Below are 27,251 nucleotides of genomic sequence, written 5' to 3' on the forward strand. Positions count from 1 at the left end.
TCAAATGGTGGACCTGCACCTAGACATGACCAAAAATGCAAAAACCTGAACATCAGCAGAGAACGTGTCTTCTAGCCAGTCCCCTGTGAAGGCCTCATCGACATGACAGCAACCCTGATCCTAAGCAGAGACCACAAGAATTAGACAGGTCCTCCGCACAGATCCCGATGGCCAGCTTCTGCTCCATACCGGCGTGATTAATCGATCTTCAAGCAAAAAGAACTGGATGAATATTTGAATACTACCGATCCACAATCTGAATTCTGACTTGTGATGCAGCCTGGAATCATAATCGCAGCATGTTTGTTCGTTGGCCAGAGGAGAACTGGCCCCCCAAACTGAGCCTGGTTTCTCCAAAGGTTTTTTTCTCCATTCGGTAACCAGATGGAGTTTGGGTTCCTTGCCACTGTCTTGCTTAGTTGGGGACACTTAAAGGGGTGGTATAATGCCATTTTCACAAGATGTCAAATAAGTCTTTGATGTCCCCAGAGTGTGTATGTGAAGTTTTAGCTCAAAATATATTTCAAAATATAAAATATTTTTATAGCATGTTAAAATTGTCACTTTTTGAGGGTGAGCAAAAATGCTCAATTTCGTGCTCAACGCTAAGTGTTATAAGATTCAACGCTATAAGTTTCGAGCTCAACGCTCAACGTTTTTGTGTCAGTCTCTTTAAATTCAAATGAGCTGCTGCTCCCGGCACAGAGGACGGAGCTTCAACAGCTTGTGTCCTTTGTCCTCACACAGACATGCACTGAACATTTTAAAAACTTTTAGCGTTGTATGTTCAAACCGTGTCAGACAATGATGGAGAGACTCGCGCCCGTTTCACACATACTCTGTTTGCAGGTTAGAGTTAACAGGTTTAACAGGTTAACAGGTTAGAGCTTTCACACTGCACGCGGATGCAGTCCGTCGATTCGTTCCAGGAGCAGTGCGTATACAGCAGTGCAGCGATCGTTTCCGCACGAGTCTATTTTTGCTGTGCTGCGCTGAATTAAAGTGACAGCGCATGGTTCGTGGTCAAAATGAACACAGATTGAATTGAAAATGTAGTAATTTCACCATAAATGCATTTAACTAAATAAAATGTAGTAATTTTACCATAAATGCATTTAACTAAATAAAATGTAGTAATCTCACCATAAATGTATTTAATTAGATACTTCTTTTTTTTCATCTTTTTACTTTAAAAACCGGGGTAAAGCAAGGAAAACTACAATTTACCTCAACAAGGCGACATAATGAACAACAGTAGTCTCATTCATGGAGGTTGAAAAACAAGTTCTTTGTGACATGCAAGATTTATTGTATTAAAATTTAAATGCAAAAGAAAAGGCATGAGAGTCGGCTGTTTTTGTCAATTTTAAGTTTTAATTTAAAATGTTTGCGATTTTAATAGAAGTAAATGGTTAAATATTTTACCACTTGCTTGACCAACTTAATATATATAGAAGTAATGCATGGAATAATAGGCCTACGTTGTTTAAATTGTGTTTAAACGTGCATACGTCCATTAAAGAGTGTATGTGTACAAAGAGAATCGCAATGCTGACAATTTTTTTTGTTTTTTATAAAAGTTGCTGCATAACCTCTGGATTTGAAATAAAAATAGTGAGAATGTGTTTGTGGTACAGCTGCGGATCAGTTGCGCACTGCAAACGCAGCATACACTCACCTAAAGGATTATTAGAAACACCTGTTCAATTTCTCATTAATGCAATTATCTAATCAACCAATCACATGGCAGTTGCTTCAATGCATTTAGGGGTGTGGTCCTGGTCAAGACAATCTCCTGAACTCCAAACTGAATGTCAGAATGGGAAAGAAAGGTGATTTAAGCAATTTTGAGCGTGGCATGGTTGTTGGTGCCAGACGGGCCGGTCTGAGTATTTCACAATCTACTCAGTTACTGGGATTTTCACGCACAACCATTTCTAGGGTTTACAAAGAATGGTGTGAAAAGGGAAAAACATCCAGTATGCGGCAGTCCTGTGGGCGAAAATGCCTTGTTGATGCTGGAGGTCAGAGGAGAATGGGCCGACTGATTCAAGCTGATAGAAGAGCAACTTTGACTGAAATAACCACTCGTTACAACCGAGGTATGCAGCAAAGCATTTGTGAAGCCACAACACGCACAACCTTGAGGCGGATGGGCTACAACAGCAGAAGACCCCACCGGGTACCACTCATCTCCACTACAAATAGGAAAAAGAGGCTACAATTTGCACGAGCTCACCAAAATTGGACAGTTGAAGACTGGAAAAATGTTGCCTGGTCTGATGAGTCTCGATTTCTGTTGAGACATTCAGATGGTAGAGTCAGAATTTGGCGTAAACAGAATGAGAACATGGATCCATCATGCCTTGTTACCACTGTGCAGGCTGGTGGTGGTGGTGTAATGGTGTGGGGGATGTTTTCTTGGCACACTTTAGGCCCCTTAGTGCCAATTGGGCATCGTTTAAATTAAAAAATTAAAACCTGAGCATTGTTTCTGACCATGTCCATCCCTTTATGACCACCATGTACCCATCCTCTGATGGCTACTTCCAGCAGGATAATGCACCATGTCACAAAGCTCGAATCATTTCAAATTGGTTTCTTGAACATGACAATGAGTTCACTGTACTAAAATGGCCCCCACAGTCACCAGATCTCAACCCAATAGAGTAACTTTGGGATGTGGTGGAACGGGAGCTTCGTGCCCTGGATGTGCATCCCACAAATCTCCATCAACTGCAAGATGCTATCCTATCAACATTTCTAAAGAATGCTTTCAGCACCTTGTTGAATCAATGCCACGTAGAATTAAGGCAGTTCTGAAGGCGAAAGGGGGTCAAACACAGTATTAGTATGGTGTTCCTAATAATCCTTTAGGTGAGTGTATGTGAAAGCACTATAGTGCGTGCTGCTCCTGCACTGCATATGCACCGCAACACGCACCGCATACGCACTGCACACGGAGTATGTGTGAAACGGGCTTCAATAAAAAGTGACAACATGTAGAATGCAACAGGACATTTCTGAATGGTTAGTTGATTTAGGTAGCTTATGTGTAGTTATCTTCTAGTCATTGATTAGCATATTCTGTCCTGATAATCTATAAATGCTTTCCAGGGGGAGGGGTTTATGTAAATTTTAGGGTTTGTGATGTCACTAACCCGGGAGGAATGTCGTGTAGTCCCTACCAGCCGTTTGTTGTAGTCCTTAAAAAGCAATTTCTTTAAAATATAATATCTCCCTTTGCTTTGAACTTTGAGCGTTGTAACTTTGCAGATGTTGTTTATGCTCAAACAGCAACATTACACACTAAATAAAGTTAGAAAAGTGAAATCATAATCAACCACCCCATTAATATTCAACAATATTATTGATTTGACTCTTTTTTTGCAGAACTATTTATAGATTTAATAATTTATGCTCTTTATTTACAACAGAACTGAATAAACACTGAACTGACTTCAGTTGAAAAGCAGCCGATATGCATAATTTTCCTATTTTCACATTAAAGCTAATAAATTAAGGTGACTTAACTTGACTTGAACTGTTGTGCGTCTCCAAGCAACAACGTGTTTCGTTATTGAACGAATCTATGGCTTTGAATTAATCTGGAGAGTCAATGATTAAATGATCTATTCATAAATACACTTCACTTGCTTTGTTTTTGAGTGAGTGAATGAATGAATGAATGACTCACTCATGAAGACAGTGACTTGTCGCCACCTACTGACGATTTTAGGTACATCATTTCATTTTTTTTTTTATTGAACATTTTTTTAAAACATTATCTCATAACATTGTTTATGCCATTGTAATTGCATTCTTACCACCTCTGAGCAGCATTAAACAGTGTGTAAATACATCTAGATGCAGCTTGTGCCACTGCAGTGCAAAGATGGCTTTTGTTTCATTTGGTGATTTAGTTAAATGTATTGCTTTATTTATAATATTAATAATTTAATTAATGGAATTTTAAGAATTTGACATAAAACATGAAAAATGTATTAATGAAAAAAAATCGTTGATGGAAAAGCTGTGACTGCAGTCTAAGTAGAAGAGGAGGTTACGCAGAAGGATGTTTAATGCCTCCACTTTAAAAAAGTTTGGGAACCACTCTGGAACAAGCTTCCACTTCATGTCAGAGCAGCCTTGTCGCTCAACGTTTTTAAATCTGTTTTAAAAACATTTTTATCCTTTCTCTTTTGACTACATTTTAAATATAAATAGGCAGGTTTTGTGGTTAAGTATTGGTAGCTATTATAAAGAGTGTATTATGTGTATTGTAAAGCACTTTGGTTCAACTCCTGTTGTTTTTAAACGTGCTCTATAAATAAAGGTCAAGTTGAGTAATTTCTTTTATGCAGTCGTGTTTTTTTATTCAGTATAAAACGGCACTACATATGTAAATGTATCAGTAGAAATGCTTTCTTTAATGTGTTAACTAAATTACTCAACAAGTCTTGTATAACTACTAAAACAAAACAGTTGCACAATCTGGCAAAATCACTGTGCAGAATCTTCACCCTGCGATGTGATTGGTCGAAAACTAACATAGTGCTCAGCGATTGGACAGCAGAACTGTCAAACACAAATCTGCTTTCCCATCCGGGTCAGATCGGAAGCAACCCTATCCGGTGCATTGGGCGAGTGTGTGTCACACTTTCAGCTGGTGAGTGCTAGGTTGCTCTCAGCACACCGTTAACCTGCGGATACGCATGAAACACGGATTATCGGGCAGACACACACGCAAAGGCTCGTTTGCTGTCGTTTCAGACGCTGATCTGATTATTTCTGAGCTTTTTTAGTGTCAAGTGAAGGAAATTTGGGGATAAGATGGCGGATGTGGCTCCGGCCGGCGTGGAGAAGAGTCTGGATGACTTCTTCGCCAAGCGCGACAAGAAGAAAAAGAAGGAGAAGGTCAAGGGAAAGGAGCAGGCGACCGGAGGAACCGTAATGGTGTTGAAAAAGACGAAAAGGGAGAAGGAGAAGTCGACGAAGAGTGAGAATCAGGACGCGCAGATGGAGAAGGTAGTCAAAAAACACACCGGCTGCGTCACAAACCCGTGAGCTGCCTTGCCTAGGCTAGCGAACATTCAAACGCGCTTGAAACGTTGAGCAATGTGGGCTAAGCACGCAGTTCACTCGGCTTTGTGACAGCTAAATAACAATAACAAAAGGTTATACGTTTAATTTGTCTATAAGAGAAAGTTAATGTGATGTTGTGTTGTAGCCATCATGTGTTTGTGATTCTGAAAGCTATTAGGCTGCTTAAATTTACAGTTAACTTTAAAATCAATTTCGGCCATGATTTACTCACCCTGCACGACTTTTCCCTCTTAAAAAATAAAATAGAAAAACAACAAAATTAGGGTTTTAGCAGAACAGTAAAATATTGACAGAATCAGTCATTTACTTCAGTTTCAAAAACATTTTTTACAATTAAAGTCAATAGTGAATAGTACTGTTATTCTGTCTGACATTTCAAATGGGAATGGAGCAACACGAGGGTGTGTAAATGGCGACAGAATAGTCATTTTTGGGTGAACCATGCCTTTAAATTCGCATTTAAATAGAAGTCGTGTCTGAAGTGACGTATCTTGGGTGATATGACATCATACTTTTCCATGGGGAATCAATCCCAAGTCTTGCAGGGGTCTTATAACTGATCCTGTAACGCCACCATATGTTCGTTTCTCATGTCATTACAGAATAGCTACGTGCTAATGAGCGATGCTTGTGTATGATTGTACTTTTACAATGACATCAGATCGCTTTAATTAAATCCTACACTTTTCAAATTGTGATGCACATCGAGAAATATTGTAAGTCAGTTGTGCTGCATCCCATTTGCCCACTGTGCCCTAAAAGTACGTTCTCTTTTGAGAAGAAAACGTATATAGCCTAGTTTTGAATGTGTAACAGAAGAGCAGGGACATTTTGAGACATACTAGTACCACGTCATAATTGTGTCTATGAAGTCGGAGTGAAATGGAAATTCTATCTAATCTATCTCCTAAATGCATGTTATATATCTTATGTGATCAATCAATGTATGCATGGTTATTTTTTCAGATTTTTTGACCTCTTAGTGTTTAATCAAAGCTGGACCTTTCTGTGAAAATGACAGACTGGTGTCATATGCAGGTCTTAGCAAATTGTTTCGTCTGTTTAAAGTCACCATACAAATAAAAATGGATTTTTTAAAATGGAATATTGCAGTATTTATTATTAGTGATTTTATCTGTGCACACAGGGATGGGGAGATGTGACCGAAATCTTTTATCGTGATATGAGTAATTTTATTTTACGGTAACGAATGCTCATTTCGATTAATTTTCCCGACCGACAACCGATTATTAACCGTTAACTGATAAGATTATAATATTGAATTGGCATTAAATACAAATAAAATTGACGTGTATCTGTGACCCTTTAAAAAAATACAAACAATTTTTTTTTTAATCAAAGGGTTTATTTTAACGTGCAAAGTGCAAACAGCAGCATACAGAACAGATCAACAACAGAAACTGGATTTCGGACAGTAAGAGAAAAACAGAATAAAATAATACAAATAAAAAAACAAAATAGGCCTACACTAAATATATTTTTTAAACTTAATTAACAAATTACGTTACGATGACAAAAAGAAAACACTGAATCCGTTTGAACGAAGCTTTCAAAAACCGGCAATTTTTTTCCGTTAGACTTAGCTAGATTTTTCGTTAAATAAAAACAGCAGCCCTACCTCAACACCTTGTCTAATTTTTATTTAAAAAAAAAAGCAACATAACGTGATGTGGGGTCAGTCTGGAGCGCAGCCTGTTGACAATTAGACCCGCGGCAGAAAACACCCTCTCCGATGGGACAGATAATTTACAGGTAACTTCGTCGCCCTTTCTGTTAAAATGATCCCTCACAGTGCTTCTTTTCGCTCGCTTCATTTTGCTTGCCTTGCTCGGAAAAAAATGTCTGCAGGCTCGTGTCACGTGTGTGGTTGCGCGTCGACGCGCTCCGTGAGTTAATAAATATAAGCTATATAGTATTTTATTTTTAAACCATGCAGCAAAAAAAAAAAAGAAGCTTAAAAAAACCGTTTTAAACCGTTTAACTGATAGTATTAATCGGTCAAAATTTTTACTTTCGGTTAACGGTTAAACGGTCAATATGAGCATCCCTTGTAACGATATATATCCCGATATTGTTATTTTTGCTTTAAATAAGGATTTTATGATATTAAAATTTGAAACCATTGAAGTTTCATAATTCTTGTTACCATTTTCAATATTACAAACTAATACTAGCTTAAGAACTCAAGCCTATTGAAGACAAACAGTGATAATGAAAGAACAGAGAAACTAATTACAAGCAAATAGGAAAACTACAATAGATCAAAGACAAATAAAATAGACCTAAGTTACCTCAAAAACTTCAAGCACTAGAAATAAAAAAATACATAAATTGTATGAAGTAATCAAATGTATAAAAAACGGCATAGTCTTCACTGTGTAAATTAAATATACATTTATTCTTAAGTTAGTTACAAAAGTGATTCAGTGAAGAACTTTAAAAAACATTTTTTTTTACATTAATAACGACAGCAGGTAAATTTGGATGCTGTCACTTTAAGACCGACTGCACACATCCAATAGGCTCATGCGCTTTCTTTCTTAACCGTTTATGTTCACTTAGGACATAAATGACTTTTCTTGCAAAGAGATGGTCACTTTGACACAAGTGTGTATTTAACTGTTCAAGCCCAATTAGTCAGCGAAAAGCCCTCCGTTCAGTTCTCACGCGCTTTGAGCTTTCATGTGCGTGCATCTTTCAGGCAACGCTGAGAAAATCTTTGACAGCACACGCATATAGCGAAATGAGTTGTATTTCGCTGCTTACTGCGCTTCAACGGTTAAAAATCACTTGTTTTTAAATGCAATACTTAAAGGATTAGTTCACCCCAAAATAAAAATTTCTTAATAATTTACTCACCCCAGTGCCATCCAAGATATCCATGTCTTTCTTTCCTCAGTGGGAGAGAAATTATGTTTTTGAGGAAAACATTTCTGGATTTTTCTTCTAACAATGGACTTCATTGGTTACCATCGTTTTTAAGTACAAATCAATGCAGTTAAACGGGCTGTACGCGATCACAGCTGAAGAAGAGGTTATCTAGCGAAACGATAGGTCATTTAAAAAAAAAAGTATAATTTATAGACTTTTTACCTTCAATAGCTCGGATTGAGCTGATCAACAAATGGACAGGGAACTACGTCATCACGTTGAAAGGTCACGCCGGCGCCGGCAATACTATTTGAACTACTATTCATATTCATCAGAATGTTATTCATATACTATTCATATTTCTATTCACTGAATACTATTACTATATATATATATAATATATATATAATAGCAAACAATACTATTTGAACTATCTTCCTACGTACGGTCGCATTGTAAACAGTGGGGCTGTACTTCTGCCGGCGCCGGCGTGACCTTTCAACGTGATAATGTAGTTCCCTGTCCGTTTGTTGATCAGCTCAATCCGAACTATTGAAGGTAAAAAGTCTATAAATTATCTTTTTTTTTTTTTAAATGACCTATCGTTTCGCTAGATAACAACCTCTTCTTCAGCTGTGATCGCGTACAGCCCGTTTAACTGCATTGATTTGTACTTAAAAACGATGGTAACCAATGAAGTCCATTGTTAGAAGAAAAATCCAGAAATGTTTTCCTCAAAAAACATAATTTCTCTCCCACTGAGGAAAGAAAGACATGGATATCTTGGATGGCATTGGGGTGAGTAAATTATTAGGAAATTTTCTAATCCTTTAAAAATGCATGCAAATGATAAGCTTTTGTGACACCGTAGCACAGCGACGTTATGTGAGCGTAACCACGATAGAGACGATAGACCAAAATCTCTACCGGTTGACAAATTTCTACCGGTTAATCGCAGCAATTGCAAATTATCAAACTTTCCAATCAATTCCTGATGGACAAAGCCCCACCCTACTTTTGTTTTATTGTTTATGCCATTTCACTTAGATATATACATCAGAGAAGAAAGCACTATAGCAACTTCCGTCAACTTTAAACCCACCCCTGCAAGGTTTCCCACTTCTCAAAATCCAATAGGCTCTATGCGCGTTTTGTCTCAGCCCCGCCCAGTTACATCCGGTGCTGCGTCGGAAGCCGTTTTTGTATTCGGTGGAGATAATGGCAAATTACACTCGCTGTTTACAAGAACTTCCAGCGGTTAACGTGAATGATGTTAACAATATTGTGAGGCAGTTAGCTGTCACACCTAAGAGTAAGAAAGAAAAGGGCTTTAAATTATAGATTTCGAGCTACATCTACAACTTTGAGGGTGAATATTCTCTCATATCATGTGAAATCCGACTAGCGAATCGGTTTCTAAAATCGTTGTCTCCGTTTCTGAGAAAATTAATTTTATGAAAGTTTTGCTAGTACACTTCACTTTAGAATGCGCTATGCGGAAGTAAAGACGCTGGCTGAGATTCTACCGCGCTCATGCATAGAGCGTATTGACAACAGATAGAGAGAAACAAAGACCACGCCCTTTTTCATTGTGACGTTAAGACCATGCTCCCACAGACAGACAGCATCCTGTCACTGGAAACTGGCTGTTCAATCATCTTGTCACTGATAACGTCTTCATATACACATTTTAGTTTGTTTAATTGATCCTACTCAAAAGTTCATTTGAATCTGCCAGTCGTGGGTCTTTTTTTAGTTTTAAAGTTAATGGCCAAAGCTGTTTTTAAAAGTTCACAATGTTGTTGCAGATGAAATTGCTGCACACAACTTTTTCCAGCACTTCTCTATTGTGAATAATTGCATTGCAACTTGGAGGTTGATTAAAACCCCCCTGTTTTAGCCTGTTCGTTCTCCTCCGAGTTGGAAAAAGTCTCTCAAATGGGCGTCTGAAGCTGTGGAAAAGTGGGAGTGTAGTAGAGGGTGAAAAGGGGGGAGAAAACAACCAATAAAACATAGACCTGCTGCAACACACTCATTATACAGACACATGAATATTAAAATATGACCTTGGAGAGAGAGAAAAAACAGAGTTGAGGGTTAAAAATCTAACCCTATATAAGAAACTGCCAAAACCAGGGAGAAATGCGGAAGATAGAGCAGTAGAGTATATGAAATATGTCCATAACTTCAAACTCGCTTGCTCCGGTCCGTAAATGAACGATATGATGAGCGTTGTTGAACTCATAGCGGTGTTACGCGCAGAAACTGCTCTCATGCAAATGTGTTTTGGGGTTTCATGACCCTTTAAGGTGTGTCCCTAAATTTTCAGCTTGTGCTCCTAAAATTTTCAGTAAGGGGCTGCAGTGCTCCTTATTAAAGCCCTGAGTTAATAGAAATTGAGTTTTCACTCCTGTTATAAGTGTGCCCTTTAATTTTTTTAGGCAGTTTTTTTCTCCTTAGGGTTAGGTCTGTTTAAATCCTCCAGTGTGGATGTTGAGAATATATTTTATTTACATTTACAATTAAGAGTACTTTTACACAACAATGATGTACTTTGCATTTTTTACGTACAGAAGACGACAACATTGTCAAAACGATCTCCGTTCACACGGATCCGCAAAAAACGACTAAAAACACTATGTTCTGCTGTAGTTGCCGATGTTACTTTGTAAAGAAACACTATGCGCATATAGACCTTATGTGCCTGAGAAACAAGCGCGCAGCCATCTTTAGAATATTGTCTTTGAACTTCCGTTTTTGTGGTTGCTCTGTTTATCTCTATGGCATCGCTGTCGAGGAGTAATTAGCTGGTAAAGTGGATTTACTTATTGTAAAGTTAACGAAAGTTATCATGAGGATTGTAATGTTTAGAGCAGATGTTTTAACAAATGTCAGTGGACCGGGAAGATTTTAAAACGAGCCGAGCCGTTCATTCATAAATCCCCAAGATCACTGTGAAAATAGACCGGAAGACAAAAGACAACGAGCGCAGTGTTGAAAAGGGGCGGGGCTACATAAGGGCTATAGACTGAACACGTAATACACTTGTGCATGACGTTACCGTTTTTACAAATTCATGAGATGATAGCGGTATTGTTTTCAAAAACCTGCACTTTGAAACTTGTTTCAGGCCCCCAAAAATGCCATTGTTGTGTAAATAAGCGGGCAAAACGCATGTGAAAACTGTCGTGTAAACGGCTCCTAAGTCGAAAGTGAGATGCTCTCAGCTTCCCTCCTTTCTCCAAAAAATGTATTATTGTGCTGGTAACCACAAACTTAGTTACATAGACTTCAATAAAGTAGTTTTACAACTTAAGTTTCACCCCTCTCTTTCTCTTTCTCCCCAGGAGGACGAGGAATGGAAGGAATTTGAGCAGAAGGAGGTGGACTACACTGGACTCAGACTCCAGGCCCTGCAGATGAGGTGTGAAGAGAAAACTGTTGACGTTATCTAATGAATTTCATTCTACTGATCCTAAATATTATGCTGTTCGCATGGCCATTTCTTATTCAAAATGTTCTCAGTTGTTTTATTATTGGAGTTGAGGTAAACACAACTACAAATTTCTATGATTGCCCTGATGTTTTTTTTTTCTACTAGCAATTTCAGAAAGCGTATTTCAGCAACTAACACAAATGTCTCAAAGCACTCTAAATGAATTTAAACATTGACTCATCTCTGTTGTATTACACATTTTTATGTTTGTCTGTCTGACAGTGATGAGAAGGAGGAGGAAGAGTATGAGAAGGAGGAAGTGGGCGAGGATGGTGAGATCATCCTGGTCAGTGGTGATAAAGTCTCTGGACCCTGGAATAAATCCGGCGCCCCCCCTTCAGCTGCTCCGGGTGAGTCTGCTGCATTGGTATACATAGCCAACTAATGGAAGTATTAGTTGAGATCAGTTCTTAATAATCTGTCTCTTTTTCCATTAGTCGAGGAAGTTGAGGTTCCTGAGCCCAAGGCACCTGGCGTGTATCGTCCCCCAGGGGCCCGGTTAACCTCTGCGAAAAGAGGCCCAACTCAAGGGCCTCCAGAGATCTTCAACGACGCCCAGTTCCCCTCTCTCCTCTCCACCGCCAGACACGTGGAGACTCGCAAGTAAGCAGTCACTGAGCTCCTCTAAAAAGCCTGTTCTGATCGTTGCTTAATCGGTACCTTTAACTTCCTTCCTTAATCAGTACCTTTAACTTACTTCCTTCCTTCCTCGTTTTCCAGAGTATGTTAGGAATGGCATCTAGGTCTATCTGTATCCATTAAAAATATATAAACATCCTAAAATGTGTTTACCTTATAGGCAAAATTTAGTTTAGTTCCAGTTTTCCCCAGTTATGTTAGTTTTTATTCTTTCAGTAATTGGAAATGATTTAATTTAGTAGTAATTTAATTTAGATTTAATTTAGTTTTTATGATGATAACTATGAAGTGCAAACTAATTCTTGACTCATTTAATTGGATTTTTTGGTAACTTTATTTTGATGATCTCTTTTGAACATTCTGTTGACTATAAGTAATTTTGCAACTACATGCCAACTTACTCTAACCCTACCAGTCTACTTAGACTCTACTAACACTCTGATAGGCCAATTTTCACCCACCCCTCGACTATTACTGTTTTTATTGATGAACATGGATCTTGAAAATCTCAGAATGAATTGTGGTTGTTAAATGCAGTTTTTGATCATAAAAAGTTTGAAAGCAGCTTTGCTTTTTTATAATTACGGCAGAAATGCCGTACGAAGTATTTTATCCTGAATGGGGGGGGGTCTTGGATTGTGTTGGACAGTTGATTCATGGTAAATAAAAAAAACTGAACCTAACTGATAATGCATAATGATACTGAGAGAAACTGTTTTCTTGTTGTAGGGACCGAGAGATGGAGAAGACTTTTGAGGTGGTCAAGCACAAGAGCCGGGTCAGAGAAGGGGAAGGCCAGGCGTCCATGCAGCAGTTACAGTTAGATAATCAGTACGCCATCCTGGGGGACAAATAAAAGCCATCTCCCCCTCCCCCCCAAGCCTACCGCCAGTGGTACAGTAAGACTCGCAGGGGGAACATGACCTGCAGCTGTCTGATGCAGTCCTGACTGAGCTGGAGACGCCTGTGCCCTTCCACACACACACACGCACACACACCTAAAATCCTTATCAAGCAACATCCACAAATGAACGCATTGACACATTTAGCCATTGAAATCCTCTCATACACACACAGGGCTGATAAAGGCCCTCCCTTATCAACTGCATTCAGACGGGCTGCAGCAACAGGAACTGACTGAAATTTCAAATTCTGCTTTATATGACACCAAGTTCACCAAGACGTATGATACTGCATCAAACGAACAAGGCACCAAATGTTTATTTCGGTGGATTTCCTCATGGGGTTGGTTGGCCGGCAGAGCCACTGGACATCGGCCAACCCTGAGAAAATGAGAAAAGCCACTCTGAGGATAGAGTTCAAGACATTGTGTGAGAATTTAGAAAAAAAAAAATGCTGAGGGTTTTTTTTTCTTTTTTTTTCCGTCATCTTTGCTACATCAGTATAGCTCCTGAACCATTTGATATTTTTTTTCTTGCATTGTGATGACAAAGCTGGGAGTTTTCGGTTTGGGCACTAGAGAGGGGAGACTACCTCAGTTGCATATCTGTGGTTACCATGTCGACCAGGTCCTGGGGTCTGATTGGCTGCAGGAATTAACACCAGTCCAGCCAAAGAGGAGCTATTCAACGTTTCAACCTTAAACTTGAAAATGATATTTTTCCCTCCCCTTGTCAGGTCTTCAAATTAATTTTTTAAAGTGGCCTTAATGTTTTGAATTTAAATACAAAAGTGTTGGGGGAGATATTTACATATAAATATATTTAGTGAATGCGCTCTGAAAGGCACTTCCTTGTCGTGTTGCAGGTAAAGCCTGCTTGATTTGATTCTTACCACTCGAGGAGTAAAAAAAAATTCCACCGTAACCCTCTGAGAATGTAGTTCTGCGCTAGTTTGTCGACATATTGCGAATAATGGATGTTCTCTAACAATGTCCCTTTAACCTTTTCATCCATGTTCCTCTCCTCATTTTATTTGATTCCATGATGATTGACAAAACATTATTAAAGTTTAACCTTTCTAATCTCACATCATGTTTCTGGTTTGATGTGTATTTTTGTGATTTTTCTTGCTGTGGCCTGTAGAGGGCGCTGCAGTCATTGCTATGAAATACTCTGCAGTGTCAAATGCATATGTCCTGTTTATGTGTGGAGCTGTTTTGCCATGTTAAACTGTAAATGTACGCGTATAGTAAGTATCAGAATCCCGGCCATTCTGTATATGCATTAAAACCCCTCAGACTCACCATGTTATGTTCTTCTGACTGGACAAAAACTGCTGGGCTGTTTCGTTATCTGAACAACTATGTGAAAAAATGTCTCTGAATTTAAAGTATATGACTAGTAAAAATTACTAGCGCTAATAAACATTTTGAATCTTATTAAAAGAAAGTAACAATTAATAATCAGTTTTCTTAGTGGACCTTGAGATTTGATGAAAAAGGATATGATGCACCATATCTTTTCATTGGAAAATTGTTGCAACAGACTTCTGAGGTGAATTATGGGAGTGCTTTATTGGCGCTGTTTTTGTTAAACAATCTAACATGAAGATCACAAGCTTGGATTAATAAATACTGTTACTAAAGGGAAGCTCATTTAATGATTGCATTTGTAACAGTTTCTAATGAGTGTGTGGTAAATGTTTAATTCTAGTAGTCGGAATGATTATTTCTTCATTTCCAGTATGCCACTGCCCGGGCCTCTCCGCTTTGCACTGCAGATGTTGCAATACTGTGTTCCTAGAACCTGTCGGAGAGGACACAAAATTGACTTTTATGGTCCTTTTATGGTATTATCACTTGTCAGGATGCTCAAACATACAGAGTAAAGTTGTGATAGTGCCACGGTAAAAGGAATAGTTCACCCAAAATATGTGTCATTCCAAACCTTTGTTTCCTGAGTTTGTTTCTTCTGTTGAACACAAAAGAAGATATTTTGAAGAATGTTGGTAATTGATGGTAGCCATTGACTTCTGTAGTATTTTTTTCCCCTACCTATGAAGTCAATGGCTACCATCAACTATCTGGTTATCAACATTCTTCAAAATATCTTCTGTGTTCAACAGAATAAACTCATAGAGGATTGGAACAACATGAGGGGGTGAGTAAATGACAAAATTTTAATTTTTGGGTGAACTATCCCTTTAAGGTGGATTATAAAAATGCTAACATCAAAAAATGACATAAGACTTACGGTTCCTGGGGACGGCAGACACTCCTTGTGGAACATGTGTCTGCAGTGAAACACCACCACACCAAATGCTTGAGCCGTGTCTGAAACAAATAGAGTGTGTCCGTCAAGCAATGAGGAAAAAAACCTTCCAATGCAGTGAAACATAAGTACATTGTCAGCATCATCATGATTTGTGAGGTGGAAAGATGCCCAAAATTTGGGAATGAAAGTGATGATTGGGCAAAGTATATTGCACTTTTATATACTGTGCACATCATCAGCTTAAAAATATTTTCAACTTGAACAATTACACACATTAAATGAAACATGCATATAAACATTGACTATTATATATATATATATATATATATATATATATATATATAATAGTCAAAGTCAACTGCTTTAGAGATAAAATGTGCTACTTATGTAATTTGAATTCAAATATGACAATTAAAAACTGACTGGCTACTGTTTCCAAGATATTTTTTACATAGATACGTATAAGTTTTTACATTGTACGTCTATGTACATTATGTAGATAGAACCTGTCACCTGTCCTGTTTATGTAACACTTTAAAAATCAGCAAAAGGGTTATATACATCTACAGCCCTCAAGTTTAGGCAATGCCACGTGAAGGCAAGCCTGCAACCTTAGCCGAAAAAGTGTAATGCCTGCTAACGCTTAGGTAAGCAGGGAAGGAGACAAGAGGCTGGATTTCAATGGAGGAGAGGCTTCAGGCTAATCTTCAACATGTTTAATCTTAAACATTCATTTTGGATTAATCTATTTTTAGAGTTTACAAAAAAAAACAAAAAAAAAACTGTTTTATAAGAGAAGTCACAAACAATTGCGCGACAGATGTGATTCAGTTTACGGCACTTCTCATTCATTTCTATGGTATCCGCAAACAGTGATTGACTGTCGCACAACTCTGAACGAAATTCAATGACGTCAAGGCTCTAATGTGATTGGTTAGGTACACCAAGGTACACATGATCCAAGTTAGATGTTACGCTTATTCCAATGGTAGAGCCACGGACCCTCGTATTTCCCAATAATAAGACCATCTCTGGTTTAGCTTCAACTGTAATTAAACACATCAAGTCCTTCAGGCTTATCTGAAAACTACAGGTATGTGTTGGAACTGAACTTTGCAGGGCTGTGGCCTTCCAGGAACTTACTTTTGACCCCCTACTGTATGATTTCTAGAGCTGATATAGGGCTATTTGTATAGAGTTATGTAAGCTTTGTTAAGACTGCATCATCCATGACTTCTAGGAATAACATGATGCAATTCATATCACGTACGACGCGATACCAGCTTCAAATTGCATCATTCATTGTTTTGCCTAAAAAGCAAGTACTGTCCAAACCTAGTCATAGATTTACATTCATTCAAAGATCTATTTTAGTAATTTCTGGTTTAAATTGAGATCCCTTGTCTTTATTACTCACTTATCATCCGTCATTCCCAAGTAAAGGGTCGTATATACTGACCAATTGCATATATTTAAAACTAGAGCCAATCAACAATTTTAAGCATAATTTTCGTTCTCAGTGACCCAGAATTTTGGCTGTAGACCAGTGTATGTATACATCTATACACCAGTGTATGGCATTAACACCCGCCAACTGTGGGTTGATTTCAGCAGTGGTGTGTAACGCAGTCACTCCTAATAGCCACTTTTGCAGGTTGAATTTAATATAAAATATATACATTTTTCATTTGTAGTCTTTTAAAAATGCATCTGAAATAATAAACTAAGTGCAATGTAGTGTTGTCAAAAATATATATTATACATATCGATACTGAAATATCTGAAACTCATTTTCCACAGAACAGATACACAATACCAGCTGTGCTTTCTCGCTCTTTCATCTCTCTCTGACAGCGAGTGACACACAAACCCAGCCTCCCCTCACTCACTCGTTTCATTTGCTCCGGATGAATATTGTTGGTGTTACAGGGCTTGAATTTTGGCATGGGATTGCACGTATTGTGCACTATTTTACTCATTCCTGCAGATTTTGTGCTCACACCCAAAGTGCGCCAGCATAAAGCTCCCTCTCAGTACTAAATTTAGTTCTTTTTCGCTGCTTATTGCACTTACACAGTCAAATACACACAAAATAATGTCAAAATGTCAGTCTTGTCTTGGCGAGAATTCACGTTAATTCAGTCAGTTATGATTTAAGTGAACAGTTAAGAAAGAAAATGCTTGTGTAACAGTATAATGGATCTGCGCATCAGGTCTGAAAGTGACAGCAGCCTATATACCAGCTGCCAAATTATAATATAACATTAAAATATCTATATGGCATTTTTCCCCCATGGTATCGATGTCAAAATTGCGGCCAGTGAAAATGCTGAGTGTCTAGTAGCTTAGAAAAACCACTAGCCACAGTGGCTGGTGAGCAAAACTTTTTTTAACTGCATTTATGTATACAAACAGACACATAAAAGGTAATCAAGGCGTACCTGGTGGTAGAATAGGAGTGTGGCAGGATTCACAGATATTTTCCTCTATGAGAAATGAAAGAAAGAGATTTTTTTGTAGCATTTCCAGCGAAAATTTCTTATTTGAGTGATTTTGTCCTAGTTGACTGAAAGACAAAACGTTTGATTACCATCCACCCGCACTCCTCTCTTCTGTGTCCTGTGCATCCTCTGTAGAAGAGACAGCGAATCGGCCACCAGGATCTTCTTGCAGCCCTCTCTCAGTAAGATCTACAGGACAAATCCCATGAACACAAACCGATTAAGCAAATGTATCTAGTTATATTTGCACTCTAGCCTGAACGACATGTTGGTTTCAGCACACCTGTAGATTGTAGTCCTGTAGGATTTTGACCAGAGAGTCTCTGAGGTTAGGAATCTCCATCCCTTCTTTAATGCGGTGAATGAGCAGGATGGGGTCCACATGGGTTCCGATGTTATTCAAGAGGCCTGTGATAAACGCTAGAGGGAAGAACACATAAGACAAAAATCATTACTGTAGTCTTAAACATGCATCAGGAAGCAGAGAGAGCTAGTGTAGATTGGGTTCTCGTACGTGGTTTGTCTATAGAGTAAGAGATGAGATCCTCCCAGAGTTCTCGGTCATCCTGCTCTTTGGCAAACTCGATGGCCTTGTCCACATCCGCCAGCTCCTCCATGATCATCTGTAGGGCACGTCTGCAGTTTCCCATTCGACCTGAGAGGAGAAACCATCAAATGTCAGAAGCACTACAGCCAGTTGAAAATGTTTTATTCAAACTTACTGAAATTTTACACTTAGTGACTTCTCTGTTGCACTGGATCACACTTGCAGTGCAAAAAAACTATAACATGCGTTCAATTTCTATGAGAGAAATGCACAGATGAGTGATTCAGAACTCACTGAGCAGGAAGACCGTCTCTTCTACAAAGTGCCTCTGCTGACAGATTTCCAAAGCCTGAAACAGACGACACAGAGCAACTGTTTAAAGAATGTGTAAGGATATTGTTGGGGTAAGGATATGTGTAAGGATCACCTGAGCAAATGTATTGGGACAATGGCAGTGTTGCATTCAAAAGAACAGCATTTATTATAAATATAACTTTTTTGTAATATTTATTAATTTCATAAATGTCTTTGCTGTCTTTTTTTATCAATTCAATATGCCTTTGCTAAATAAAAGTATTAATTTATTTTGATTTTTTGAATCTATCTTACCCCAAACTTTTGAATGGCATTGTATAATGATTTCCAAAAAAAAAGGAAAAGAAAAAAAAAGAAACTAAAACTGTTTTTAACATTGATAATAAGAAATGATCTTATAATGATTTTCTGAAAGTTCATGTGACATTGAAGACTGGAGTAATGGCTGAAATTCAGCTTTGCATCACAGGAATAAATTACTTTTTAAAATATATTACAACAGAAAACAGTTAATAGAAATTGTAATTCAAATTTTTTAATAAATGTAGCCTTGGTGAGATTAAGAGACTACTTTTAAAAACATTAAAAAAACCTTAATGTTTCCAAACTTTTGACCGGTAGACTTACATACATACTATGTATCTTTAATAAAATGTTATTAATTTCTCAAAAACTTTGTTAAAGTAAGTGTTTTATAACTAAAACATGATATGTTAATTGAACCTAAAATATGTTATTTTAACCTTTTAATTGATGGTTGAACAATTTATTTCCACATTTAATTCAAGCAATTATTATTTTTTTATGAATGTTGTATAAAAGTTTTTCAAAAACATACACTACAGTAACTACAGTAGGGGGCGGTAAGATTTGTATTGTTCATGTTAAAAATACAGTAAAAAACAATAATATTGTGAAATATGTACTTTATTCCTGTGATGAAAGCTGAATTTTCCAGTCTTCAGCCCACATGTTTTCATCCAAAGCTGCGAATTTAACTTAGCTCAAAATGGGATTATTGCATAAAACATTTGCGAATAAAACACTGGATTTCCATCCAGTGAGTCGAAGAGAACCAAATTGTCTCTTCCTGATAAACTGGCACTAAATACCACTTAGAAAAGTAGGAGAAGCCACTGTATATAATCATTTTCGTATATAATAAATGACCTTCTCCAGCGGGCAGTGCATGCTTTCTCTGAGGAAGGGCAGCAGGTTGGGTCGGTCAAACTCAGCATACAAACTGATCTGCCTCTCATGGTACTTCTGCCCCTTATGGTGGTCTCGCTTAAACAGCTTGTGCAAATACTGGAAGAGAACCAGGCGTAAATGAAGTTAAGCATCCAAAGTTGACTACTGCAAATATTGTATTGTATTCTGGATCCTTCATACACAGCTCATATTCAGCGTACCACATGTAACAGCTCAGGTCTGTCTTTTAATTCCTCCACCACTTTGTCGATCTGAGGGAGAGAAACACACAGATGTTCGTCTGTACAGAGAGTTTAATCAGAAGAGAGAAGCCACTGCACTGAACTCACCGATATTTTATCTTCATTATCCAGCAGCATGTCAACAGCTTTCTGAAAAAAAGAAAAGAAAAGAAAAATAAATAGAGAGAACAAAGAGGCGGATGTATCCTTCAGACACATCACTGTGACTATAAATCACATTCTTCCAAAGTCATCTATAATATATATATCAGCAAAACAATCCATAACTTCCTGAACTTATGCACTTGACATTTCATTTCAAGTTTCTTGTATTAAATTCTAAAACAAAGGTCCTCAATAAGGTCAAAAGCAAAAAAAATTGATGTTTTGCCTCTTTGTCAAAATCCATGAGCAGGACAATCTTGTCCTTGATGGAGGAGAAGAGGTTGTGTTTGTGAATGAGCTGGTAAACATCTTTATGTCTCAGTTTCAGGTAGATCTCCAGAGCACGATCGTAACGCTGATCATATGTGTACCTGCACACACACACACATATAAGACCAGTCTGAGTTTGTGCAGAGCTGCTTCAAAATTGTTACAAGCTTTTATTACACGATGATAAATTGTCAGCATTCACTCACAGCTCAGCCAGTGTGGTGAGGAGAACGCTGTTGGTTTGGTCCTTCTTCAGGTGTTCATTCACTGCCTGAACTATAGCCATGTTGTTATACAGCTCTCCTGGCCACTCACGAATCAGTGTGGCAAAACCCTGTGTGAGAAACAACAAAAGTAAAGGAATTTCCTTGCTTCCGTAAAGGATGTTGCTGTGATGCATTCACATTTTGAAACCTTATTCGTATGGTCCATCTAACAGGTTACAATGTCATGTTTATGCAAATGAAAGAAATGTAATGGAAAACACATACCTCATAATCAGTCTTGAGGAACTCATGAAGGATCATCTCATAAATCGCTGGTCGAAGACGCAGGTCTCCTCTTGGTAAGTACTGACTGATGGCCTGAGAGAAAGAAGAATGGAGTAAGTAGGTAGTTGATGTGTAAATGCTGAAAAGAAGCATTTTAGGTTAAGATTATTATTATTTTAATATTTGTATATCTTAAAATGTTATTCATTTCTCAGACATTTGTCAAAATCAGTATAGTATATAACTGTTAAGTGATAATTAATAATAATTATTATTATTTTTATAATACCACACGTATTATTAATATTATTATTATAACAACAAAATAGTCACAATAAAGACCACACTGCAAGTCTTAAAAAAAGTACTTCTACTTTTTTATACAGTTCATTTCTCAGAACTGTCAAAGTCAGTGTGGTAAATAATAATAATAATAATATAATCAACCTGATTTTTTTATTATTTATTATTATTTCTATTATTCATAATAATTGCAATAACAATAATTATAATAATTATTATATTATAACAATAACATAATCATAATAAAGACCACACTAAAAGTCTTTAAAAAAAAGTTAAAAAATTAAATAAATGGCATATTACACAAAAGTCTAAAAATAAGTTCTGTTTTAATCTATTATTCAATATTTTCTTTATATAAATAGTTCATTTCTCAGAACTGTGTCAGTCTACTAGGACTACCTCTAATAATATCATCAACCTTATTTTTGTATTATTGTTTATTGTTTCTATTATTAATAATAATTGCAATAATAATAATAATTATTACTATTATTGTAATAATAATAATAATAATAATAATAATAATAATTATTATTATTATTATTATTATTATAACAACAATCATAATAAAGACCACACTAAAAGTCTTGAAAAAAAGGCATATTATTTTATTGCTTAAAATTTAAGTTCTGTTTTAATATTTAATAATATTCATATACTTTTCATAATAGTTCATTTCTCTTGGCATTAACTTTGTTAAAGTCATTGTGGTACATAACTAATAATCACAATAATAATAATAATTATTATTACTGTTTTTATGATATTCATTTTATTAATTATTATCCAGACTGATATTATTTTACTATTTACTATACGGTCAGCAGAGTGGCAAATAATTTTAACTCACTTTCAGCTGTCCAATGGTTTTGAACCTGTACACTTCATTCTCCCAGAGATCCATGTTCTTTCCTAGCACTTTTTGACACTTTCTGTCAATGAGGAATATCGAGAGAGAAAGGGGCATACATCAAAGCTTCTTCTTATTTTAAATGGGTAACGGGTTATTAAATCACAGTCTTGATGTCCTGTACCTGGCAGCCGTGTCATAATCTCCTCTCTCCACCAGATGATTGATGTACGCCATTCCAATTTTCTATTCTCAAAGCACAGACAGGAAGCACACATATTGTGATTTCAGTTTATCATCTGACAGTGTTATACAAAAAAAAAAAAAAGACACGGCATCAAATCAGGTATATTTGTTTTCACCTGTACGTCATGACGTTTAATGTTTTTGAAGCTGATCTCTGCAGCCATCAGTGCTTCCTGTCACAAAGATCCAAATCAAATCAGAAATTATTAAAGTACAACTCAGATGTTTTTTAAATGTTATGATATAAATGCTTCCTTAGACTCCTGAACTCATACCTCATATTTCTTCTTCTCCAGAAGCCAGTCGATGTGGTCATCCTGGTCTCTTTCTTTAGCCACTACAATGTCTTTAGGACTGATGATATAGAATAGAGACTCTCCCTCTGAGTGTTCTGGAAACGATTATATCAAAATGGGAATTGAATTGATTAAATTGAATGCGATTTGTATGCCTCTGCATCATTATGGTATTCCAGTTGTTTATTCGTTGTCTTCATCATACCGAGCCTGTAGTCCCTGCACTGGTTCTCCTGGAAGTTGCGTACAGTGAGAGCATCAGATGAGATCTCCTCACAGCCCTCGGGTAACGGCTGGATGATGTCTAAACGAGGCCGTGTTCTGAACTCTTCCTCCTGTCACAAAAACAGTTACATTTATTAATATATTAATAATCGTGATAACTGGGATTTTTGAAAAAAATATTCACAAATAGTCATTTCTACCCAATGATTTCAAGCTTAACATAACCTAATAGATAAATGCATATTTTTTATTTCAATTCATATTTATTATAAAACATTCCATGACTTAAAATTGTAATAATTTCCATACTTTTTCATATATTTTCATATATCCAGGTTTTCTAAGATCGTGAGAATCCCGGTTCTTTAATAAACTGGCAAGTGTTGAGGGAATGAATTAAAATAAAAATGTTGTAAGCCTACATCTTGAATTTTAGCTTGAATTAAAACTTGTTTTGTCTTATTTTAAATCATTTTGCTCAATGCAGAGCCAAATGATGTCCATCTCTACCTCTGTGTACCTAATAGGTGGAGCTTGACGTAGTTGTATTGAGAGGCTACTCTCTGAGGAGCCAATAAGGTGGTGCAGCTATGACATCACTTTATAGGCCAAAACACGGAAGTGCGTTAGTGTTCTAGGTTCCATCGTCCCGAAGTCAATGGGTTTTTTGAATGGGGTTTGGGTTAAATGGCTGAAATAAGGTCTGTCGTGAACATAAGCTCAAGACACTTTCCATTATATTCTGTGACATAAAATACATCAGTATTACCCCACTCGTGATTTTTTGACGCTGTAACGCGAAAAAGGCGGTTGCTAACAAGTGGCTAAATGGGACTACAGAGGCTGTCGAGATTAAACGTCATCACGCCGAAAATGTAAATTCAGTCCGCTTTTACAGCATCATTGCTTATAATTGTGCTCTTGTAAACTATTCTAACTCAAACGTTCTGGGAAAATGTTTTTAGATAAAAAAACTGAAAGAGTTGTCGGAAGTTTGGTGATGGTGACGTTGAAGTCTAGAACCTTAAGCTTTTTACTTCAAAATTCATAAAAGTTGTGTTCATCTGTGATAATTATCTTGATGGACAAAATGTGCAAGTATCATACACTTCTGTAAAATACAGCTTGTTTTTTGCGATAATCCAAAAGCCTATGGGAAGATTCTGTTGTTTTTTTTCTCGAGGAAACCAGTGTGATGCTAACTGACAGTTGGCCTACAAAGTGACGTCATACCACTCAATACTGTAGGCAGAGCATGACATCAAGCTCCCCCTTGCTGGACGCCCAACCACACCCAAACCCTACCCATAACCCTATCTCTAAACATAACTCCACCCATTTAGTCCACAGAGGTGGAGCTGGACTAGGTCAAACTCCAGCCATTACATCCAGAGAGGGGGAGCTGGATGTCATTTGGCTCTGCAGTGCGCACCACTTGATCATGTTTAGGCATAATGTTATGGTTAGGGTTAAGGTGTGGCTCGACTTTCAAGCTCCAACCATTAGGTCCACCGATTGGTTCTGCAGTTAGCAGCCTCTCCATCTTCGGGCCCCCTTGGACATTTGATGAAGCCCCCTAATGGGATTCAGCCACAAAGTTGAGAACCACTGATCTAAAGGATATTCTGGAACAGTTTGGATACTACATCTAAAAAGCAGACTTATTCAGGTACACTGGTGAGAGTGGGTAAAATTACCATGTCCTCAGTGTTTTCTTTGACATAGTACAGAGTGACCAGCTGATCTGCTAAAGGTGCCAGTCCACTAATGAAGAACTCAGTCTCAAATGCTGACACTGAAAGAAATCAGAGAAACCGACAAATAAAGTTATGCTATTGTACAACTTGAGAGTGAGTTAAGTTTTGGATAAACTGTCCCTTTAAAGGGATCATATGATGTCATTTTAAAAGTTCACTATTTTGTTTATTAGGTGAAATAGGTTAACATGCTTTAATGTTTAAAAAATATATATATTTTTTCACATACTGTGCATTACTGCAGCTCCTCTATTCCCAGTCTGTCTGAAACACACTGATTTCTACAAAGCCCCTCCTTCCAAAAAGCTCAGTGTTCTGATTGGTCAAACACTTCAAGCGTGTCAGAAATGTAACGCCTCATACCATAATCACGAGCTTCAGCTTTCGAGGCTTTAAAGGAATAGTTCACTTAAAAATGAAAATTCTGTCATCATTTAACTGGACAGTTGATGGACCCCCATTGACTTCCATACTAGGAAGAAAAAAATACTATGGAAGTCAGTGGGGTCCATCAACAGTTTGGATACCGACATTCTTCAAAATATCTTCTTTTGTGTTCAGCAGAAGAAAGAAATTCATACAAGTTTGAAACAACTTGAGGTTGAGTAAATGATGACAGAATTTTCCTTTTTAAGTGAACTATTCCTTTAAGCAATTGTAAACACACAGGTAATCAGTCAAATGCACTAACTTTTGGGTTGTATTGCTCCGGAACAGCTTTATAAATAAATCTTAACCTCTAATTCCTAATTTCATCCGTTTTTCTTTGTGGGAGACTATGAGCTTTGATCTCAGATCATATAGATGCACAAACAGATACATTACACACTAAAGGAAAAGGAAAACATTAAAAAGCATCATATGAGCCCTTTAAACTTAATGATGATGTTATGTGTTCTCATTATGTGTATGCCTGTTGCTTCAGTACCAATCTCAACGTAGCGACTGGGAAGATCTCTCATCTCTGTTGGGTCACGCTCTTTAACAGCACATATCTGAGAAAAACAAATGAACCAAACAACATTATCAAATTTACTATTATTAAAATACTTGCTCTGTAGTTGCTCTGAACACACACCTTAACAGAAGAGCCCCAGCCGATGATCAGTGTGGTGTTGTCTTTCCAGCAAAGACTGCAGGGATACATATCCGGCCTTAGATTGGTGTTGTCCCGCAACACATTAGTGATGCGCTGTTTACTGCCGATGTCATAGATTTTCACACCCTGACACACATCAAGTACATTTTACATAAAATCATGACTAGTAAGGCATCTTAAATAATATTTATAATTTGTCTCAATTTGATCGTACCACATTGTTTGCCCAGGCAATAAGGTTGCCTCTCCATTTCACATTGGTTATGTTTCCCTCTCCTTCATGAAGAACAGAGGTCTTCCAACGGCTCAGCCAGTTCCTCTCATAAAGCAAAAGCTGTGGAACATATTTAATTAACGTTAGAGAGCATTTGCTCACAGAGATTCACCAACAATGAACAAAATTCACTGTATTGCTTGAGTTGAACACCAGAGGGCAATAGAACATAGAGCACAAATATGTACCAAACAACAGTCAAAGTCAATGTGACTGCAAACGCACTTAATTCTGATCAGAATCCATTTTTATTGTTTATCCTACACTCTCTGGGAAATAAATGCAGATTAGCTGTCACTGGGGCTGTACCCTTTTAAAAGCCAGTAATATTTACAATACCATTCAAACTTTGGGGTCAGTAAGATTTTTTTATGTTTTTGAAAGAAGTCTCTTATGCTCACCAAGACTCCAAAAGTATTTGAGCAAAAAAGTAAAACTGTAAAACAGTAAAATTATAAATATTATTACAGAACCCTTTTCTATTTTAACCCTTTCATGCATGAATTATGATAACCTCAGTCAGGATTTTTTTTCCTATGTGTTTTTATTGCTCTTAGGGCATGAAAAACAAGAATTGATTTTTATTTAATTTTTTTACAAATTTTTCAAAGAGATCTTCAGATGTCCACTTGAGTGGACAGCATGCATTTGGTTTAAACTGAAGATATACTGTATTAAATATAAGACAATAATCAAACAGATAAAGTATGTGAATTTAACAAACTAGTCAATACAATTATATCAAATCATGTGAAAACTATAAAATATATACAAAAAATATAAATGCGAAATATTGCAAAGGCTTCATACAACTTCATACAAGTTGCACTTCGCGTATCTTTTATATCAGAACATGAGGACGTGATTCCATCTGAATTTTCTACAGCCTGTCAAGGTACAACTGTGGAAACCACTCAGATGCTCCCTCCAGTGCACCAGAGTATGGAGATTTACCCTTATTAGCTGATAATTCTGATTATGTTCAAGATGGACATGCACATTTCTATCATAGCCCTCCTCTGAGAAAACCTAGCGATACGTTTTTTCAATCTCATCTGAAATGATCAGTGTCGGGGGTAATGCATTACAAGTAACATGCATAACGCATTCAGATTACTTTTTGGATGTTACAAGTAAAGTAATGTGTTACATGTAACATGCATTACG

The 27,251-nt window shown here is 37.1% G+C and overlaps 2 protein-coding genes across 3 annotated transcripts in view; one reads left to right on the forward strand and one right to left on the reverse strand.

Moving 5' to 3' along the window:
- Positions 1-4,591: 4,591 nt before the first annotated feature.
- On the forward strand, positions 4,592-14,680 carry cdv3 (carnitine deficiency-associated gene expressed in ventricle 3). Of its 2 annotated transcripts, XM_079862688.1 has the most exons (6): positions 4,592-4,669; positions 4,806-5,028; positions 11,346-11,422; positions 11,717-11,844; positions 11,932-12,097; positions 12,863-14,680. In XM_079862688.1, the coding sequence occupies exons 2-6, from the start codon at positions 4,834-4,836 to the stop codon at positions 12,987-12,989; spliced, it is 693 nt and encodes a 230-aa protein (XP_079718814.1). In that variant the 5' UTR covers positions 4,592-4,669; positions 4,806-4,833; the 3' UTR covers positions 12,990-14,680. The 2 variants fall into 2 exon arrangements, with proteins under 2 accessions (XP_079718814.1, XP_079718813.1); XM_079862687.1 differs by having other exon boundaries at positions 4,613-5,028.
- Positions 14,591-27,251, reverse strand: part of vps41 (VPS41 subunit of HOPS complex) — a 30,002-nt gene continuing 17,341 nt past the window's right edge. The window contains exons 8-29 of the mRNA XM_079862686.1: positions 26,025-26,144; positions 25,790-25,936; positions 25,640-25,706; positions 24,652-24,749; positions 22,935-23,064; positions 22,709-22,824; positions 22,550-22,606; positions 22,372-22,433; positions 22,188-22,269; positions 21,032-21,124; positions 20,747-20,874; positions 20,497-20,641; positions 20,214-20,255; positions 20,085-20,135; positions 19,843-19,980; positions 18,652-18,706; positions 18,325-18,465; positions 18,094-18,230; positions 17,900-17,999; positions 17,751-17,795; positions 15,289-15,368; positions 14,591-14,841 (exon numbers count right to left, since the gene is read on the reverse strand). Coding sequence (XP_079718812.1) covers positions 14,761-14,841; positions 15,289-15,368; positions 17,751-17,795; positions 17,900-17,999; positions 18,094-18,230; positions 18,325-18,465; positions 18,652-18,706; positions 19,843-19,980; positions 20,085-20,135; positions 20,214-20,255; positions 20,497-20,641; positions 20,747-20,874; positions 21,032-21,124; positions 22,188-22,269; positions 22,372-22,433; positions 22,550-22,606; positions 22,709-22,824; positions 22,935-23,064; positions 24,652-24,749; positions 25,640-25,706; positions 25,790-25,936; positions 26,025-26,144 — 2,115 coding nt within the window. The 3' untranslated portion in view covers positions 14,591-14,760. The remainder of the gene's footprint in view (positions 14,842-15,288; positions 15,369-17,750; positions 17,796-17,899; positions 18,000-18,093; positions 18,231-18,324; positions 18,466-18,651; positions 18,707-19,842; positions 19,981-20,084; positions 20,136-20,213; positions 20,256-20,496; positions 20,642-20,746; positions 20,875-21,031; positions 21,125-22,187; positions 22,270-22,371; positions 22,434-22,549; positions 22,607-22,708; positions 22,825-22,934; positions 23,065-24,651; positions 24,750-25,639; positions 25,707-25,789; positions 25,937-26,024; positions 26,145-27,251) is intronic.

The sequence above is a fragment of the Squalius cephalus genome (genome assembly GCF_949319135.1).
Source record: "Squalius cephalus genome assembly, chromosome: 25".
NCBI classification, from domain to species: Eukaryota; Metazoa; Chordata; class Actinopteri; order Cypriniformes; family Leuciscidae; genus Squalius; species Squalius cephalus.